Here is a 20,831-nt window from a genome sequence, read left to right on the forward strand (position 1 = left end):
AGGGATATATGTAAAACTTTCAATAATAAAGATTAAAAAAAAGAAATACAGGCAGAAAGAACTTTAATGAAAAGAAAAGCAAAAGTGCAGAAGGTAAAGGAGAAACATAATTGCTGGAGAGTCCCCGAAAGAAGCCAAGGCATGCAAAAATGGAATGAAATGCTCCAAGAGAATAATCTTTTGTGCGATGCCTAGCTCACGTCAGAGAAGCTATTTCTTTATGGGGGAAAAAAAAAGTTGCTTCTTCTAGTAACTCTTCAGGTTGCTATGGCACTCCCGAAATGTAGTCCCTGGAGATTTATGCAGTGGAAAAATCCCCAAGGGCCTGACTGTCTGAGACAATAATGTGGGTGTGGGTGTGTTTGTATACAGGGTCCAAAAAAGTGTATACACACTTTGATAGCTGTAGATTCTATTACATTTTGAAAATGAAATGTATTCTGCCTTCATAATTATTCAAAGTGGGTACACATTTTTGGGGGACACCCTGTATACATCAATCTAAGAAATTAGTGCACTGAAATTCTCAGAAATATAGATGTTCTGCAGTGAATGGATTATATCTGTTTTAATACAATACAAAAATCAATTTAGCAGTTTCATTTGCATACAAAAGGATAAGGCATATGAACACAATATGTAGAAGAAAGTTAAGAAATGAGCTTGGTTAGTTTTTTTTTGGTATTCATAAAAAACCATCAGAACTACAAAAAGATTAAAGCCGCCCTCCCACATAAAATTAGAGTGAGATTTTCAAGCAATTATTAAATTACTTCATTTGCTTGAGTAAAACATCAGCTTTCTTGAAAGTAAGAACTAGTCCTAACTCTGGTTTGTAACCAAAAAGGACTATTAGCACCCTTATTGAAAAAAAATTAGTACAGGAACTGTACAAGCAATTAGAAGAATAGTCTGTCACATGGGAACACTGCTCTGTGGAGGCTTTCATGGAACACAAGATTGGTTTTGTCAGGCACTAAGTATCAGTGTACTTAGTACTCAAATACATAAATGACTCCAAGATCCACCATGTGCTTTCCTAGGCAGGTAAGCCCCTCGCTTTCCCTGGCTCTATCCTCCCTTTTGGTCTCATCTCAGGCACCCCGTTTCCAGAACTGGTAGGTATCTAGTGACACAGGGACATCAGGAGGAGAGGCCAAACATTACCCTCCATCTACAGGGATTTGAGGAAATGGTTCCTATCTGTGGGCCCTGGACCAGGCAGGAGGGCAGGGGGTCCAGGGCGGCACCTCCCCTGAGAATGGGATGATAACTGTATATATAAGAAGTACCAATAGGCAAATAAAGTCTGTAAACATTTTTTTACATCAGAAATGTGTTCTTCTACTTAGGCTAAGGAAATGCAAAGGACAAGAAGATCACAATAAGAAGAGTTGCTGCTCCATTACAAACCTCAAGAATAATGGGCTTGAGGTCAATACTAACACTTCTGCAAAGATTTAGAAATCTTTTCATCAAAACCTCAGTCTTCATCTTTACTGAGAACACATTCAGCAGTTACAGATCCACAGTCTTCCCTGGGGGGGCAGCCTTGTACCGGTACCCGAGGGCACGCACACCTGGAGGACCTGACTGGCGGGAGCTGAGTAGGTACCACTTGGCCCCAGGAGTCAGTAGTCATTCTAATTTTAAAATTAACTTGACCAGTATCCCTCAAGCTCTAAAGAAACATCTGGTGTCAGAAAGAAACAGAAAGGAAGGCAGAAGAGAGTTCATCATTTGCTATTTATTCAGCAGCAGTAGTCCCACAATCCGCACTTTGTCCTAGTTTATGACAGCCTAGCATACTGTGCTAGGAGGAACAGAGAGTATATAACAAGGTTTGCCCCAGAAGCTAAAATGAATTTACTGACATTTAAAGAGCAATGCCAGCCCTGGCGTATCTACAGGGGAAAGAACACAGCAGTGGTGCTTTAGACAAAGTCAGTTCGCAGCAGCAGACAGGAGGGAACAGCTCAAGGACAGAGCTCCCTGCCTTAGCTCCCCGCCGGGCGGCAGCAGGAGCCGCTGCTGGGATCCTCAGGGAGGCTGGACGTGCTGCTCAGAGCGTGAAGATTCTGCTGTCAGACATGTGGAGGATGGATAGACCTTATTTAAAAAGCATGACATTATTTCTTAGCATGATTTTCAGTTGCTAAATATAGGCTTAGCAACAGCACTGCTGATGAAATCACCCAGGAGACATTTTTAAAACGGAGAAAAAGGGTTTGTGATGTGTCCACAGCAGAACACTATTGCGGATGAACTAATTCCAACTTGTGAAGAAAACAAAAATGAACCGTGTTCAATGAACTAAATTCTAGATACTCTTCTAGTACCAAGGGGGTGACAGCAGAGTGAGTGTTTTGTACTCAGAACAAAAAATCCACAAATACATTGCAAATCCCTGGGTTAACCCAGGCCCAAAAACCTTTTCTGAGGGCAGTTTTCACCATCTCTTGAGCGTGGAGGCTCACCTGGCATCCTATCTCACTTCCTGGTCAGACAGATGCTTACAGCTGAGAAGAGTAACAGAGAAGCAAGGATGCTAATCGACTCTTTATTCACAGAGGCGTGGAGAGTGAGCGGCTCAGGTAGGCTCTGGCACCAGCCTGAGAGCTCAGTGCCTCTCCCTGAGGGTGGGCTGGTGCTCCTCAGTGGCCTCTCACAGCCTCCCTCCTGGGTGCGGTCTTTCCCCTGACACCAGTCTGTTCACCTGTGCTGCGGAGCTGCCTGGGCAGCTATAAGAAATCCTACGCCAGCTCCCAGCTTCAGAGATTCTCAGGTAGTCAAGGCTGTGGCCTGAACGCCGCATTTTTCAAAGCTCTGTAAACGATTCAGGGAGCAACTATTGCCTGCACTTAGGCTCAAAAAGCCTTGCTTGGGGCCGTGGTCCCATCAACATCATCAGAACCCTCTGGGAGAACTGAAAACGGTTTCAAGAGCTACTGAAGAGGTACAGCTGATGGATTTGGAGGGTGAGGGTGACGAGGAGCTGAATGATGACATCAAGGTTCTAGCTTGCTGGGTAAGTGATGGTGCCACTTTATCCAAGACGTGGTGTCTAGAACACGGAGCAGAGTGGAGAGGAAAGATTATTTATTTTTAACATTTCTGGGTGAGATTTCTGTGTCACTTTGAGTGGTGACATATGGCAGCAAGTTTGCTGGCCTAAGGCTCCAGGGAGTCGAGGCGAATCGCAGACCTGGGAGCCAATGGACAGAAGAGACCACCAGAGTCATGCGTCTGGATGAGCTCATGTGGGAACCAAAGTACAGATAGAATGTGAAGGAAATGAGCCAAGAATAAACTGTGGGAAACGATGGCACTTAAGGAGCGGACAGAAGCCAACTCAGCCATTGAGACTGAGGAAAACAATGGCCAGAAAGGTGCGCACTGAACACCTCACCGTGGTGCCGTGGAAGCTCCAAGAAGGCAGGGCCGTGTCTCAGTTTGCTCTGGGTCCTCAGGGCCTGGCACATAGTGAGCATCGGGGAAAATGTGTTCTATCAGTGAGTCGATGAGGAGTTCCAAGAAGGAGGCAGTGGTCAACTCCAGCTAAAGCTGCATAGTGTAGAACAGAAACGCCTTGGGGAAAGGATACAAACTGAAAATGAAGAGAAGACCAAGATGGCGGCATAGGTGAACACCGGAAATTGCTGCCTCGCACAACCACTTCAAAAATACAACTAAAAGACAAAACGGACACCATGCCGAACCACAGGAAGGCTGGCTGAGTGGAAATTCTACAACTAGAAGGAAAGAGAAAAGCACACAGAGACTCAGAAGAGGTGCGGAAGTAAAGTGCAGAGGTACGGAGGCACACGCGGAAAGGGCTGGCAACTGAGAACGCGGTTGTCTTTTTCAATCGGGAGGGAGACACAAGCTCCCGACGGCCCTGAGTCCAGTTCTGGCTGAGTCTCTGGGGACCCAGACTCACACAGGGAGAAACTGGACTGTCTGGCATCGGGCGGAACTCGAGGGCGGCTTTCTCTCAGAGGTACTTGCAGCGAATACCGAGGATCACTGAGACCCGGGGCCTCAGGAGAGGACTGAGGATCAGCCATAGCTGTTTGCTCCGCCCAGTTGATTCCCCGAGACCCCGCCCCACCCAAGCTGTGTGCAGAGGCTTTTGCATATGAATGACCTGACCCTTTGCAATCTAAAATTACCTAACAAACTGCAGCTGGGTCAGAGAGACCCAGAACATCCAAAAGAAGGCACAAGGCCCCACAGCAGCTTGCATTGCTTCACAGCTGGGCCTCATCTGGGTACCTCCAAAACCCAAACAAAGAAGAGGAATCTGCAGATCTCTCTGTAGCTCCTGCGGGGTAGCCTCAGACAGAGGCTAAATTAGCACCTCCTTAGAGATCCAAGAGCCAGTGTACCCAGTGGTCAGAGTGGGACCATCCAGATTACAACTCCTCAGATCCATAAGGGACACACTCAGGGGGCAGACTCAGTGAGCACCAAAGCCCCACTGAAGCAAGTCTTGCCCCATAAGGGTGTCTCCAGCACAGAAGTTCTCCCACCGTAGACACAGCTGATTCTCACAGCCAATTGGCCTGGAGGTCAATTCCTCCCAGTGATACCTACAACAATCAAGGCTTAACTACAACAAGACTGTGCACAAAGCCCACAAAGGGGTGCACCAAGAGTGTCCACCTCAGGTAATTGGGGAGGAGCCACTGGGACCTATAGGACACCTAGCACAGAAAGCCACTCTATCAACACAGGGAAGCAGCCGAAATGAGGAGACAAAAAAACAGGTCACAAATGACAGAAATGGAGGAAAGCAAACTACTGGATATAGAGTTCAGAACCACGGTTATAAGGTTACTCAAGAATCTTCTAGAAACCACCGATAAATTCAGTGAGACCCTCCATAAATCTAGTGAGACCCTCAAGGATATGAAAAAGGACCAACTAGAAATTAAGCATACACTGACTGAAATAAAGAATATTATACAGACACCCAACAGCAGACCAGAGGATCCCAAGAATCAAGTCAAAGATTTGAAATACAAAGAAGCAAAAAACACCCAACCGGAAAAACAAAAAGAAAAAAAGAATCCAAAAATATGAAGATAGTGTAAGGAGCCTCTGGGACAACTTCAAGCGTACCAACATCCAAATTATGGGGGTGCCAGAAGAAGAGAGAGAGCAAGATATTGAAAACCTATTAGAAGAAGTAATGACAGAAAACTTCCCCTACCTGGTGAAAGAAATAGACTTACAAGTCCAGGAAGCACAGAGAGCCCCAAACAAAAGGAATCCAAAGAGGACCACACCAGGACACATCATCATTAAAATGCCAAGAGCAAAAGACAAAGAGAGAATCTTAAAAGCAGCAAGAGAAAGAAAGTCAGTTACCTATAAGGGAGTACTCATACGACTGTCAGCTGATTACTCAACAGAAACTATGCAGGCCAGAAGAGAGTGGCAAGAAATATTCAAAGTGATCAATACCAAGAACCTACAACCAAGATTACTTTACCCAGCAAAGCTATCATTCAGAATTGAAGGTCAGACAAAGAGCTTCACAGATAAGAAAAAGCTAAAGGAGTTCATCACCACCAAACCAGTATTATATGAAATGCTGAAAGGTGTCCTTTAAGAAGAGGAAGAAGAAAAAGGTAAAGATACAAATTATGAACAACAAACATGCATCTATCAACAAGTGAATCTAAAAATCAAGTGAATAAATAATCTGATGAACAGAATAAACTGGTGAATAGAATCAGGGGCATAGAAAGGGAGTGGACTGACTATTCTCGAGGGGGAAAGGGGTGTGTGGGGATGCGGGAAGAGACTGGAAAAAAAATCGTACACTTATGGATGAGGACAGTGGGGGGGGGGGGTGGGGGGGATAAGGGCAGAGGGTGGGTTGGGAACCGAGTGGAGGGGAGCTATGGGGGGAAAAAGATGAACAACTGTAATAATCTGAACAATAAAGATTTAATTAAAAAAAAAAAGAAACGCCTTAGGTTGGTGGCTAATAGGTCTCTGGAAATTGTGGTGAGAACAACTGCAGAGGAGATGCTGATGGAAGAGAGATGCTTACTAGGTTCTATGTGACAATTACAGCCTCTGCCCTGGGTGTGGCTGGGTGGAAGGGGTGTGTCTTGCACATGCATACACACATAGATATATTTGTGGGCACTACTGGAGGGCACATGGTATCTAAATAGCTGCTGGGTTGTCCTCATTTTCTACTAATAATTTCATTATGTTTGCGTATTTTTAAAAGTTTATTCATATCTGTGCTCCACTAAATCAGTAACTGCAACCCATGAAAATGAAGCAGAAAAGGAGAAGCCAAGACAATGAGGAGCCTTCATAGCTAAAGTTGGTTTTCAAAACCAGAAGTGCATAGTTCTCAGGGCTGCATCAGACATGGGACAGCACAAAAGGGATATGAAGGTTTGGAAGTGAAGGAACCGGAAAGCAAAAATTGTTGTGCCCAGTGGTTCTGACTGTCAGGTGCTCCAGCACGTGTGCCCGTGCAGTGAGGTGCCTGATGTGAGGAGGTGCCACCACATGTACACATCCACCCAGGTACTGTTGCTTCCTCTTCCCCTGCGTCTCCTACTCTCCCTGGGCTTCTAGAAGAGACGGGTACCCGTGGAACACAAGGCTTTACCTGATGAGGAGGAGTCTGTCCTTTTCAGATGGGTGGTCATCCAGCCACTGGGAGAAGCGTGCATGGGACCACTCTGCCCTCTGAAGGATGAAACACAGTTAGAGAAGTGCATACACATTCTTCAGTAAATGGCACAAGTACTGGTTCAAAAAGTGCTCTCAAGGCTTCCCAAGGTGAAATCAGCTCCTACGCCTCCCTGAGGGAAGGTGGCTCAGCCCTTGGGGCACCTTCCTAACTCCCAAGGGGCCCTTTGGATTTGCCAATTGAAGGTGGATCAGCAAAAGAAATAGGGTCTCTATCAAAAATGCTTTATGAACATAAATTACTTGTCATTATTATTTAAAGGGATAATTCTGGATTCATCAGGTACTTCTTACACTGCAGAGCAATGGGAATTTTCCTTCCTTAGTGATTTGCTGCTGAGACAGAAATCCATGACTAAAAAGGACAAAGAGAAGGCCAGGAATGCATTCAGTGAGTAGGGCACTGTATTCATGAAGAGGGAAGACTCTGAGCAGGATTGTGGCTTTCCTGTATTACCTGGAAGGGGGATTTCAGCTCAGCGGGTGCTCTCGTGAACAAAAACTGAATAATGATGCTGAATGGAATAGTGTCCCCCAGAGCAGGACTACTGGCCACGTGTTCACTTGTCTGGAAGAGCAGGGGTCTGCAAGAGGAAAAGGTGGATGTTACTTCATGCATTCAACACTGAAAGAGGTGATCTGATGGAAAAGTAATAATAGCATATTAATATAGGATAGAACAGCTTAGGAGTCTAACAATATAATAGAAGAAGGAATAATTGCATTCTTTCTAAACTGGTCAATTCTTAACCATTTCTTAACCCCACATTCCGCCTGGACACACACGTGCAGCACACACTCTGGCAGGCTAACCTGCCTTCAGCTTGCCCCCTCTCCCAGGCAGTTGCAAGCCTAGCACAGGTAGCAGTCATCTGCAGATCACTCTTGTAGTACATGTGGGGTGTCCCGGGCAGGACACAGGTGGTAGATGACCTTGGCCTGCAATTCCCAGGAGGCCCCAGAGCCAACATATTAGGAGGTCAACTTTAGACCTCCTCCACAAGTCACATCCTCATGGGACAGACTCATCAGGCACTCATCCTCCACTCTAGTCATGGCCAGTCCTCACAGCCCACTGGCCTGGGAATGAATCACTCCCACTGACGTGTCAACAGCAATCAAGGCCCAACTACAACAGGAGGGTGCACACAGCACAAACAGGGGTGGGGTGTGCACCTGAAATGCCCAGCACAGCTGACTGAGGAGGCTGTGCCACTGAGCCCTACAGGACCCTCTACTAAGACTGGGAGACGTAGTAGCTCTACCTAATACATAAAAATTAACACTGGGAGGCTGCCAAAATGAGGAGATAAAGATACTTGTCCCAAATGAAAGAACTGAACAAAACTTCATAAAAAGAACTAAAAAAAAAAGAGAGAGAGAGAGAAGTACAAATAGGTTATTACAGAACAGTCATGGATGTAAAGTGCAGCATAGGAAATAGTCAATAATATTCTATCGGTGCAGATTTATGGGGGTGATCACTTCGTAAGTTATATAAATGTCCAATCACTGAGTTGTACACCTGAAATTAATAAAATACTGTATGTCAACTGTTATTGAAAAAATCAAAAATTATTTTTTAAAAAGAACCTGAAAAAAAATGTTTACAGGATACCATTTGAAGCCCATGAAATTTTTATCTCTTCAGGTACCCCAAATTCTTTCTTTGGGTCAAAGTAGACTCCAGTTACCTACATATTTGAACCATATCCTCAGAGCCTCTCTTGAATTATTTTTATTAGGCATGACCCTAAGTTCCTGGGGGGCCCCAAGGGGTGCTTTCTTAAAGGTCTCTGGAAGCTGACCCTGGTTGGAATGAGGATGAGGCTGCATCCCAGCTCCACTTCCCACAGACTGGAGACCTCTTGACCCAGCAGGGGAAGCTGAAAGTTCATGCAGCCCAAGGTCCCTGTGTGCTCAGCAGCAGGCGTTCCTAGGTAGCTCCCTGGAACTGCAGGTGGAGCACATGGCCCGCCAGCCTGCTTACTGCACCATTGACAAGATGCTCCCACATCTGAGCTGTAACAGGGGGAAGAAGCAGTGGGGACGGGGTCCCTCCACTGGGTCACAGGCTCATTGCACGCTGGCAGGCCTGTGAGACCACTCTGAGGGTTGTGGGGAGAAGGGGAACTCATGCCTTCACTTCTCTCCCTGCTGTCCCTGGTTCTGTGCTCTGCCCCTGTCCCCAGAAGAGCCCACTCTTGCCTGTGCCACATGACAGGGTAGGAATCATCTTGATCCCAGTTCATGACACAGGGAGACCTGGGAGGGCGGTCCTGCCTGACGGTCTCTGACTTACTGAAGGACAGACAGCCCTATGGAATCCTTTCTGCCTCAACAACAGGAAGATAATCAAGAATTTCGGTCCCTATCTCTCTTGGTGCTCCCTGTGTGAAGTCCCATGTAAAAGGACTTCCAAATTAACACTGAACTTTCTTAAAGGAATAGGTATATTTCCTTCCTTCTGAAAATGAGAATTTCATAGCTGATTCTGTTTCTCTTTTATCCTTGGCTTCAGGAACTTTAAAGTCAAATAGGAAACTTACCTATAGTAATTAAATTAGCTTTATGGTTTGAATATCTGTGTTTTCCTTCCATATATTCTTGATGCAAATTGCAAATGATACAATGGCCAAAAAGAAGGGAAGGAGGGAGGGAGACAGGGAGAAAGGAACGGTCTGCAATATGCCACCTCGCAGGCCGACAGATAGGAGATTGCTGGCTGAGATGCCTGCAGAGGCCAGGCCTGGTAAAACCCAGCTCACTTTAAAATGGGATCTTCTAGTCAATCACCTGTCCCTTTGGAGCTCTGAGTCACTGCAGTTATTTTTCTGCCAAGACCAAATCTTTGCCCCTGCCACTCACAGGACTGCTAAACAGCCATAGAAAGCACAACTAATTCTGATTCGAGATTATGCATCACTGGCATGATTAACTGTACACATCAAATGCAGACATTTCTGGTGCTTTTTAAAGAGTCTGACAGACACAGCACGAAAATCTCCCTTCTCCTTGAATCCCAGTGGAATTTGAAATACCAGCAATTTAAAAAATAAATCACCATCTGAGATAATATAAGGAACAAAAGGAGATTAATTAAGGTGTTACAAAACGCTGGTACCCCAAATGCCACAATATCATTCTTAGAGAAAAAAGAAATATAGAACTTTCAAGGTTAAGCTTTACAGCCAGCAGGTAGTCTTAACTAATCAAGTATTGGGTCCCCTTAGAAAAAGCTGCTTTTCTAGTAGGGGAGCTCCACAGTGAAGTGACTCATAGCTGGAAGTCTGCTGTTAAGGACAATTACAAAGTGAAGAAAGACAAAAGTCCTGCTGCTCCTATGTGCACACTCAACATTAGCGGTGGCCCATGCCCCTGCCACCACCCCCAGTCCAACACTTTTGTGAAAGGCCTGGGAAGGTAGCAGGACCACCGAGACTGTGCACCGAGATCTGGAACCGGCACAGAAATGAGAGGTGGTAGGAGGAAACACAATTCCCCTGCCCAGGACAAATGAGGGCCTTCTGAGAGAAGGGAGGGATGGAGGCCCAACAGGGGCCACGTGGATTCCAGAAGAGAGAGAAACAGGGGGGCTGATGATGAGGGGTGAGGCAGGGCTGGAAGTAGAGAGGTTTGAGGTTCCTTTCTTAGGTCCAGACTGTCAATCCAGCAGACCAGGTTGAAGAGGAGGTGAGGGTTTCAGGACAACTTTCTAGAGAAAAGGGTACACTGGGCTCGAGGTTCCTGATGCATCTCCTAGAAGCCTGTATGTGGCCCAACACAGTGAAATGGGGCACTTCATAGGGAAGGTTCCCATGAGGGGGCGGCGTGTGTGTGGGGTGTGTGTGTGTGTGAGTGTGTTTCTCTTTTAAATTTTCTGACATTTTCCTGGATGGTTGTGGAAGCACTCAAATGCAGCTCTAAGACCAGAATACAAACACAAGGGAACTTCTGGAATAAGAAGCGGTGGTTACAAGCACAGCTTTGGGACCAGGCAGCCCTGCTGCTGAAACACAGCTCTGCAATTCAGACGTGCTGCCCTGGCAACGTACCTCCTCTCAGCCTCAGCTGTCTCAAGGGGGTCATACCTGACTCGCAAGTGTTGTGAGGGTGAAATGAGAAAATATCAATACAACACTGAGCACAGGATTAGCATAAAGTAAATGATTAAAAGTGATTTCTACAATTAAAATGATAATAAACTAAAAATCTACTCCTGCATGCTGACTGGGTGCTCCTCGCACTGCCAAGAGTATTGGCAAATAACAAACCAAGCCCCAGATGCGCTGCCTTCTGGTAACGATGCTGACATCTAAACTTGGAGGTAAGAACCTAAAAACCTTGGGAAATAGCTATTTCAGGGGATGGGTTGACCAGTCCCAGATTCAAAAGTGGAAAGAAAGGACAGAACACATTTGGGGGTCCTCATGCTAAAAGTGCTAAAAATGGCAGCTGCCGGGATGGCTGCCTTTCAGCTCTCAAACACGCAGCACGGAGGGCTGGGATTTCAAGCAGCAGATGCTCAGCAATACCAACTGTAGACACGAGACACCCTCACCATGCCCACAACTAAAAACAGTTGATATGAACATTCTAGAGTTACTGATGGTTTCCTTCTTCCCAGGACCTCATCACAACACCCATCACAACAGCCCACATCGCCTGCAGCTTTCCCTGCTCTTCCATCAAACCTAACACAGCTTCTAGCAGAGCGGCTGGGGACAAAATTTAGGGGCAAAGCTGATCCCTGCAGAGGAAAGATGGTGGTGGCTGCCTGAAGGCAGGCCCGGTCTCTAGCAGGTGAAAGGCACACAGTCCCTGTTTTGCCCTTTGCCTCACAAAGATCTGCACTGAGAAGGTCTAGGGTCAGAGTTCTCCAGCCCCCGGCCAGGTGGAGCTCTGCCTCTCTGCTGTAGAAACAGAAACCACCCAGGCAAATCCCCGTGGGCAGCTTTCTGAGGCAGCAGAAAATAATATACTCCACGTTCATGTGCTCCTGGGACCCTAATGAAGACAGTAAAATGTAAATGTATGCAAGAAGCTTGCTGGCTGAATTAAACAGTCCACTAATATTACTGTCAAGAAGAAAGTGCCCTACGACAGATGGCTGTGTGATGGGGGAGGGGCACCTGCTGAAGCCTGCGCATGTGCATGTGAAACAGAGAGATATATAGAGATAGAGATAGAGATAGAGATAGAGATAGAGATAGAGAGAGAGAGAGAGGCCCTGGGGTCTGCTCTGCAGGCTCTCTGGCCGGCACTGTCACACTCCCTTGAAAAGGGCCCACTACCCTCTCCTGCAGCCACTGCCACTAACTCAGACCAAGGCCCAATCTGCTGAGTGTGGATCGTATGGCTGCCCATTATTCTTGCCTCCCAGCCTCACACACATTGCATAATGTTTCAGTGTATTTATATTATTTTTTTTTAGCTCCCTTGTTATTTTAAAATGGGGACAAATGCAAGAAGGATTTTAACATATATTGATTTTTCTGACTACAACTATGAAACCAAGACAGAAAATTTGAAAAGTATAAAAAAAAAAAAAAAAACCTTAAAAGGAAAAATCACTAGTGATGATCCTACTATCTGAAGATATCATTTTGATGTTTATCATTCTTGGCTTTTCCTACACACACACATACACACACACACACATTATTATTTAAAAACGAGTGGCCCAGTGCACAGATTTGTACACATTGAAAGGAAATTAACTGAAAGAAATATTTTAATATTGCTATTTGCCCTTTCTCTATAATAGAAGTGCCAACCAAATTCATGATCAACAATGACTGAAACACATGTGTGCTACTGGCGCCAGCGAGTCAACCTAGCCTTTTATGTACCTATAATAATAAAAGCATAATATGCTAAATAGACTGGATGTCCTTCCGGACGAAGCCCAGGTCCTGGGTGCCAGAGGGAAGCTGGTGCTGGCAGCCAGGGGAAGGAAGGCCTACTCTTGCACAAATTTTGTGCATCGGGCCTCTAGTATAGAATAAGCTTGCTTTCTGATTTAGCTAAACTTTTTCCAGCCCAGTGAAGCACCCCTACTTTTCAGGTAATTGTCAGCAACACAGCAGTAAATATCAACACGAAGCAGATTATTATTGTCGGTCACGCAGGGAGAACAAAGGGTAAAATATTTAACTACAGCACTGTTTGACTATATTCTGTGCAGTGAGAAAACCTGAAGTCATTTTCAAGGTCCACCATTTCTTCTTTTCAGTCGGGTCAAATTTCTAAGCTTTGTAAATCTCCGTTTTCCGGCTAATTTAAAGAAAATAGAATTCCACCGTGTCTCCTATCTACCTACTCCAGGACTTCTGTGAGGATCAAATGAGATGAGGCATGGGAAAATGCTTCACAGACATTTGGTTAAACTGGAAAATGTTTGCATCTGGCTATATAGCAAGTTGTGTTCCTGGGCTGAAGAAACTCCAAGGAGGCTAGTCACTACTGAGAGGAAGCTGGGCGTTGCTACATGACATCATTACCTGGGGCCCACAGCTACCGTTTCCGGGTTGGGCTGTGGGACACATTTTGTGCCATGGGGTCTTGGCAGCATGGCTGCGATTTGGTGGTGTGTCGCCCCGGGGTGGTGGCAGGGCCTGTGTCCCACTTGGGGGAAGCCAATGTTGGTTTGTCAGCTGCCAGGAGCCGGTCCATCCTTGCTGTTTCGGGGGACCTGGCATATATGGCATGCTATTCTTGGTGTGTTTGCTCCCCTTCTTGGCGCTGTGTGTTTTAGCCAGGGTCGCCTCTCTGAGAGGGGTTGTTTCCCCAGGTAGGGATTTTTCCCTGAGGTTGGGGAGGGGATGCAGCCCCTTAATTGGGTGCCAGGAGGGTGGTTAAGCTACGTAATCTTTGCTCCCTGGAGTGGAAATGGGAGGCGCCCTGACCTTTGTAATGGAGGTTGACGGGATTGAGATCGGCTGGTGTAAGTGCGGATGTAACAAGACAATAAACGTCAGATCCTAACCAGAACCTAGCCAGAGAACATGGCAAAAGATCCTGGACAGAACCTGGCTACAGAACTTCACTGGAGAACCTAGACAGAACATGGCAAAAGAACCTGGATAGAACCTGGCTAAAGAACCTTGCAACAGAACCTGACTACAGAACCTAGAGACAGAACCTAGCGAGAGAACATGGACACAGAACTTGGCTAGAGATCCTGGCCGAGGACTCTGAGTAAATCAGATCCTAACCAGAACATGGCATCAGAACTTGGTTGGAGATCCTGACCAGAACTTGGTTGGAGTTCCTAACCAGAACTTCGCTGGAGATCCTGGAGGGAGAACCTCGCTATGCTGATGAACTGAACGCTGACCCCATGCCTTTCCTTCTTCACCGACTCCGTCCACACCTTTGGGGACCCCTGGACCTGCTGGGGTTGGACCCCAGCAGTCAGCGCCAGGTCCGTGGTGCCGTTTACTTTTAAATGGCCAGTGCGTGTCATGGCAGCTCCTGAGTTGAGCATCTGGCCCCTGGTGGTCAGTGCACGTCATAGCTACCGGCCAGTCATCTGGTCGCTTAGGCTTTTATATATATAGATAGTAGGGATCATATCACATATACTATTTAGTAATCTGTTACTTCATTTCATGATGCATTGGGAAGTATTTTTCATATTATTAGTTATTAACTAACAATACAAATTGCTTATTGTTGCATGTATTTAATCCACTGAATGTGGCATATATTATTTGGCCAATCTCCTACCGACCGCCATTCCACTGATTCAGAACATTTTGGGAAGAGAGATCCTGAACGAGAGCCAAGCCAGTTCTATACATGGCACTGGATAATGCCTATTCCCTGTCACAACCCACAGCACAGATGGGAAGATTAACAAGAGTGGGCCCTTTCATTGCAACTGCTCAAAACTAATTTTGAATTAGAGACAGATCTAACAAGTTTTTGCAGGTAGGCAAATAGAGGGCCAACAATTGAGTTACTGGAATGAAGGTTACACTGTACAGATTTATTACACTCTAGAAGGGATTTTGTAGACCCCTCCAAACAGGTCAGCTTCCATAAGTCAATTCCCTTCATGTGACAACTGTGGAGAAGCCTGCGGCGGGGACAAGGGCTTTTCCAACATTTATAGCAGCGGTTCTCAACCTGTGGGTCACAACCCTTTCACAGGGGTCGCCTATGACCATCCCGCATATCAGATATTTACATTACGATTCATAACAGTAGCAACATTACAGTTATGAAGTAGCAACGAAAATCATTTTATGGTTGGGTCACAACATGAGGAACTGTATTTAAAGGGCCAGAAGGTTGAGAACCACTGATTTATAGGCAGAGGTAGTGGTGCATACTGACATCTCTCAAAAGATGAGACCTAAAACATTCTTTGTAGACTAGAACTAGATTTGATAAACAGTATGCTTTCATTTTATTTCTTTTTTAAAAAAAATATATTTTATTGATTTTTTACAGAGAGGAAGGGAGAGAGACAGAGAGTTAGAAACATCGATGAGAGAAAACCATCGATCAGCTGCCTCCTGCACATCTCCTATGGGGGATGTGCCCGCAACCCAGGTACATGCCCTTGACCGGAATCGAACCTGGGACCTTTCAGTCCGTAGGCCGACGCTCTATCCACGGAGCCAAACCGGTTTCGGCTCATTTTATTTCTTGATCTTGTTAATCCTAAAATCTTTATCAAATGGTTGTCCAACTCCTATCAGTTGAAAAAATGCTAAGACCTATTCAATAGATTTTTGTTGATTCAATATGACTGTAGAAATATATTGGCAGATGGAAACCTATGTTAGAATTTTTCACTGAATTCAAGTTCCGGAGAATGCTCCGTAGATAAGATACAATCTATCCTATATAATAAAAGAGTAATATGCAAATTGACCCTAACAGCAGAATGACTGGGAATGACTGGTCACTATGACACACACTGACCACCAGGGGGCAGATGCTCAATGCAGGAGCTGCCCCCTGGTGGTCAGTGCGCTCCCACAGGGGAGCTCTGCTCAGTCACAAGCCAGGCTGACGGCTGCCAGCACAGCAGTGGTTGTGGGAGCCTCTCCCGCCTCCTCAGCTGCACTAAGGATGTTTGACTGCAGCTTAGGCCTGCTCCCCGCTGGCAAGTGGACATCCCCCAATGGCTCCCGGGCTGCCAGATGTCTGACTGCCAGCTTAGGTCCGATCCCCTGGGGAGCAGGCCTAAGCCAGCAGGTGGACATCCCCTGAGGGGTCCCAGACTGCGAGAGGTCACAGGCTGGGCTGAGGGACCCCCCCTGAGTGCACAAATTTTTGTGCACTGGGCCTCTAGTATATATATAAAAGGCTAATATGCTAAGTGTCCCTCCCACCATCTGACTGGTTGCTATGATGCACACTGACCACAAGGGGGAAGATGCTCAATGCAGGAGGCTGCCAAGCTGCAGTGACTTGGCAGTGGTGGTTCTTGGGTAATGCATCCAGGAACCAGAGAGGAGGGAGCCTGATTCCTCACGGGCCATGCAATTCCACCTTCGACTGTGGGTTATGTTGTTGCTGGGGCACTGTCGGGTCCAAACCTGGTTTATTGCACACTTGCGTTTGTGTTCCACACCCTGTACGACAGCAACTTTGCAGAGTGCCCTCTCGCACTCCAGGACCCCTCGGGGGATGTTGGAGAGCCAGTTTCAGCCTAATTCCCGCAGGCCAGGCCAAGGGACCCCACCTGCCAGAGGTACCCTGCTCACTCTGCAGACACCAAGAGGGACCACAGAGGTTGGCTCCAGGGTGCGTCATGCCCGTCTTGCCCAGTCCCGCCCCCCCTCTCCCCCCCAGCCACCTTCTAATTAATTTCCTTTCAATGTGCACAAATCCATGCACTGGGTCATTAGTTATTATATAAGTGCTGAGGAAGCTCAGGTACACCAGAATCCCAGGACAAGAGGGCATAAATCTTCATAGTTGAAGAAAGGAGCAAACCCTACTGCTATTACTAGAGCAGCTAAATTGTAAGTGCTAAGGGTCCTGTGAGAAAGGTGAGAAACTGCTGGATGCAAACCATTAGTGAGTCATGAAAGCATTTAGTGGGTTAAAATAATGAAACAAAAAAGAAATGTCAGAGCATATCACACGTAAGAATAATGACTGCTTCATGACACACGAGTGGGCATGTGTGTCATGTGTGGGTTTGAGTATGCCTGCATGTTTGCACGCAAATCTATGCCAGACTGTGATACAGAATAACATTACATATTTTATGTAAGTCATGGTCAAAAGTTTGAAACCCATTTAGATTGACTATTGTTCAATGAGAAAAGCTAGAAATAAAAAACAGGATTTTTTTTTATTATACAATGATCAATCATTCATTTTTTGTTTAAATAGGTACTAGAAGGTGTCACTATTCAAACTAAAATGATCCTTCAAAGTCCTCTTCTCCTGTGAGAATTGGAAGGCTAACAGAAAATTCCCATCTTAAGTGACTGTGTTAACAGAATTGGTCTTATGTAAAACCCTTATATCACCATACTTGGTGACACAATTTTTTTTTCTTAAACTGATTTTTAGAGATAGGAGAGGAGAGGGAGAGAGACAAAGAAACACTGATATGAGAGCAAAACATCGATTGGCTCCCTCCTGCACACTTCCTACCGGGGATTGAGCCCCACAGCCCAGGCGTATGCCCTGACCGGGAATCGAACAGGACTCCCTCTTCAATCAATAAGCTTAAGTTCTCATATCTCAAGTGACATTACACCTGAATTTCCTATTACCAAAAGCTTGGATGAAATAAGAGAGAAAAATGATTATTTAAAGGACGTATTGCTTATTGATGACTCTAGTTTCCAGTACTGAGTCCATTTTTAGAAAGCCACATGACTAGACTCTCCTTTTTTATTTTTAATGTATTTTCTAAAAAAAATACTTTTCTTTGTGACTGGACTCTCTTACCTTATTTTCATAGACATACATTCAAAGACCATTATATAGGGTGAGGCAAAAATAAGTTTACAGTTTTTCATATGGAAAATAATAATTAATAAATAATGCAAGAATAAATTCTGTGTTTTGCATACTCACAGCTATAAACCTACTTTGGCCCCACCCCGTATGCTGTCGGACATTATGGATAGTTTATATGAAGGCTTCTCATCTGGTATGCCATGGCCACAAAATAGTGATAAATATTATGCTGATCCCCTCAGCCCTCAGGGATGATAAGATACCATCTGAATGTATACATTTTCTCTGTGTGCCATGATGTGAAAAAGTTTGGGAAGTGATGGCTTATTGAACAAATAGCCACAGGAACATCTTATCTTCTATAATCTGCGATTGAAGACACTAGTTATCATGCAACTCAAAATTCCTTAAAATCTGAGTTGGTAAAAAACCTATCTAAGCATTCAGCACTGAAAAGTATTTTCCCTTAAATTGGTATATTCTTACATCATGAGTATGAATTAACTCACTGTTTTTCTTTTTGAACTGATTTTTAGGAAGCTCAATTCCAAATTTTGTGCTCAACTATACTAGCTATCTTCAGTTTAACTAAATTTCATCACTAAACACTTCTTTTAATATTCTATTCAATAATTTTGTTATGGAATGTAACCTATGACCTACTTATAGAAGTAGATTGGATTTTGAGAATGATAAATAAATGAATGAAAATTTCAGAAAAAGATGTCTATATAATTATGAACTGTCTGGTATTGTTCAATATACTTCTGTAAAAATGGAATTAAAAAGTTCCCCTAGAAAGAACATAATCAAATTTACCAGCTCAATCTTGTGAATTGTAACTCAAAATAACACACACATACATACATACACACACACACACTCATTAGTCACTGCATATAATTCTATACAGGTTTCTGGTTTGCATAACTTTTGAGATGAACCATAGGAAACTGCCATTGTTGTAGTTCACAAAAGGGTTAAATGTTGGCAATTTCATATAGCTCAAAAGGATCTATCTGCAAATAGATATGGATATATTAACAGCAATAATAGGATTATGTCTCACCTAAATGACCTCAGCATTCGATAGGACTTTCCTAAATCAGATACTCTTCTGCAGAATGGACCCACAGCCATCTCCATCTGAAATATAAGAAGAAAGCACTCATAGCTTTTAATGCCAGAATCCTAAGGTGAACTGGAGATACACCTGGATCATAGAAAGTTGTAGCTTGCACTAAATTTAATTTTATCTTGACTGTGAGGCAAGTTTTAAAAGTCAATCAAATTTATTAAAAGAGAAGAACTTAGATAACTTTTGTGCTTATTTAGTAAAGGGCATAAAATGAGACAATTCCTTCAAGAAAATACAAAGATATTTTTGGTTATGTAAGAAGACTGACTTTGTGCCTATACTGTAGGCATAACAAGCTCTTTTATATTAAATATAAATAATGACGATTTTTACCAGGCTGGCTCAAGTGCTTAACGACCGGACTCTGGAGGGAGCACATCTGTGTAAGAATTCCAATCTTCAATGACTAGTGTGTGGCCCTGAACTTAAACTCCTTAAGTTCCAGGTTTCTCATCTTTCAAGCAGAGATAACATCTACTTCATAGAATTATGCAAATAAATAGATAATTCCACACATGCACACAGTGTCTTACATATATAGTAAGTCTCTTTAAATGTTGGCAATTATTATCAGTATTTTTAAAACTTTCCCTCATTTATATGCTTAGTAAATTTGTATTTAGACAATAATTTAGCAACTATTGGTTTCACTTCTCTTTATTTTCCTCCTTTGATTGGAAATTTTACTTGTCAGTAATTGGAGTTTTAGGCTACCCGCTCTTTACCTACCAATTGCCTATGCAAAGTGTTTGCATACGTGGCACTCAGAGGATGCTGTCTCTCCACTCCTGCTATAAAGAGGACCCTCGAGTAAAGGATGGCTTAGACAGGGGTGGGCAAACTTTTTGACTCGAGGGCCACAATGGGTTCTTAAACTGGACCGGAGGGCCGGAACAAAAGCATGGATGGAGTGTTTGTATGAACTAATATAAATTCAAAGTAAACATCATTACATAAAAGGGTACGGTCTTTTTTTTTTATAGTTCTATTCATTTCAAGCGGGCTGTAGTTTGCCCACGGCTGGCTTAGAAAATAGTTGAGTACAAGGCTGCTCCCTGGTAATGCAGCATCTTTCTTCAAGAAAAACATGCAAAAGGAAAGTGGGGGCTTCCATCCTGCTGGCCATTCTTCTGAAAAACTGTTCAAATCTCCTTACCATTGGAAGACCATGGAGACCTAAACAATCCCTCTTTTGAGAAAGATTTTTGATTCCCAATCCATTGCAGGCAACAAGCTAGACATGGGGATGAGAAGATGAATGAGACTGTCTTGCTTTCTCAAATTTAGCAAAGAAGGGGATATATTTATCTAAATGATATAATCATTACTCAAAAATCCCAAGGAAGATGTGTGTGTACACATATATGCACATATATACATACATACATACACACGCATACAATGATGATTATTCAGCAAAATGACACATGGTATCAAATGTATGAACTGAGTGTCAGGGGAGAACTGGAACACAGGGTCCTTCATAAGGTCGTGAGGGTGACTCTGAGCAGGTGAATTTCTCTCTCTTTTTTTGGTTAATCCTCACCAGAGGATTTTTTCCCATTGATTTTTAGAGACAATGGAAGGGAGAGAGACAGAGAAAGAGAAACATGGATGTGAGAGAAACATCAATTGGTTGCCTTTGTACTCGCCCCAACCAGGGCCACGGACCAAGCCTGCAACCAGGGTATATACCCTTGACTAGAATCAAACCTGGGACCCTTCAGTCCCCAGGCCCATGTTCTCTCCACTGAGCCAAACTAGCTAGGGCTGAATTTCTCTCTTAACACAGACACAGAGTATACACTAGAGGAAAACTCCATTTTGAAAAACTTGCTAAAATAGAGAAGAATAAATAAAAAGATTCTTGCCAATAATGCAAAACAGAGGAGCTTTGAGCTGGTGCTCAACTCAAAGGACAGTGGGTGGTGGGCCGTTTGTGGGGCCTGTGTGTCTATTCTCTTGGGAGTTCCTGGTTTTCTTCAGAATGCGTCATTTACTTTACACTGAGCACAAAGGAGAAGTG

General features: G+C 44.4%; 1 protein-coding gene across 4 annotated transcripts in view; it reads right to left on the minus strand.

The window, feature by feature from the left end:
- Nucleotides 1-20,831, minus strand: part of COG5 (component of oligomeric golgi complex 5) — a 205,364-nt gene that overhangs the window by 20,428 nt on the left and 164,105 nt on the right. For all 4 annotated transcript variants that reach the window (XM_070424649.1, XM_070424650.1, XM_070424651.1 and 1 more), the window contains exons 19-21: nt 18,737-18,813; nt 7,184-7,310; nt 6,644-6,723 (exon numbers count right to left, since the gene is read on the minus strand). In XM_070424649.1, coding sequence (XP_070280750.1) covers nt 6,644-6,723; nt 7,184-7,310; nt 18,737-18,813 — 284 coding nt within the window. The remainder of the gene's footprint in view (nt 1-6,643; nt 6,724-7,183; nt 7,311-18,736; nt 18,814-20,831) is intronic.

This window comes from Myotis yumanensis, unplaced genomic scaffold, assembly GCF_028538775.1.
Source record: "Myotis yumanensis isolate MYYU_CA2020_CCGP unplaced genomic scaffold, mMyoYum1.0.hap1 SCAF_9, whole genome shotgun sequence".
Classification (NCBI taxonomy): domain Eukaryota; kingdom Metazoa; phylum Chordata; class Mammalia; order Chiroptera; family Vespertilionidae; genus Myotis; species Myotis yumanensis.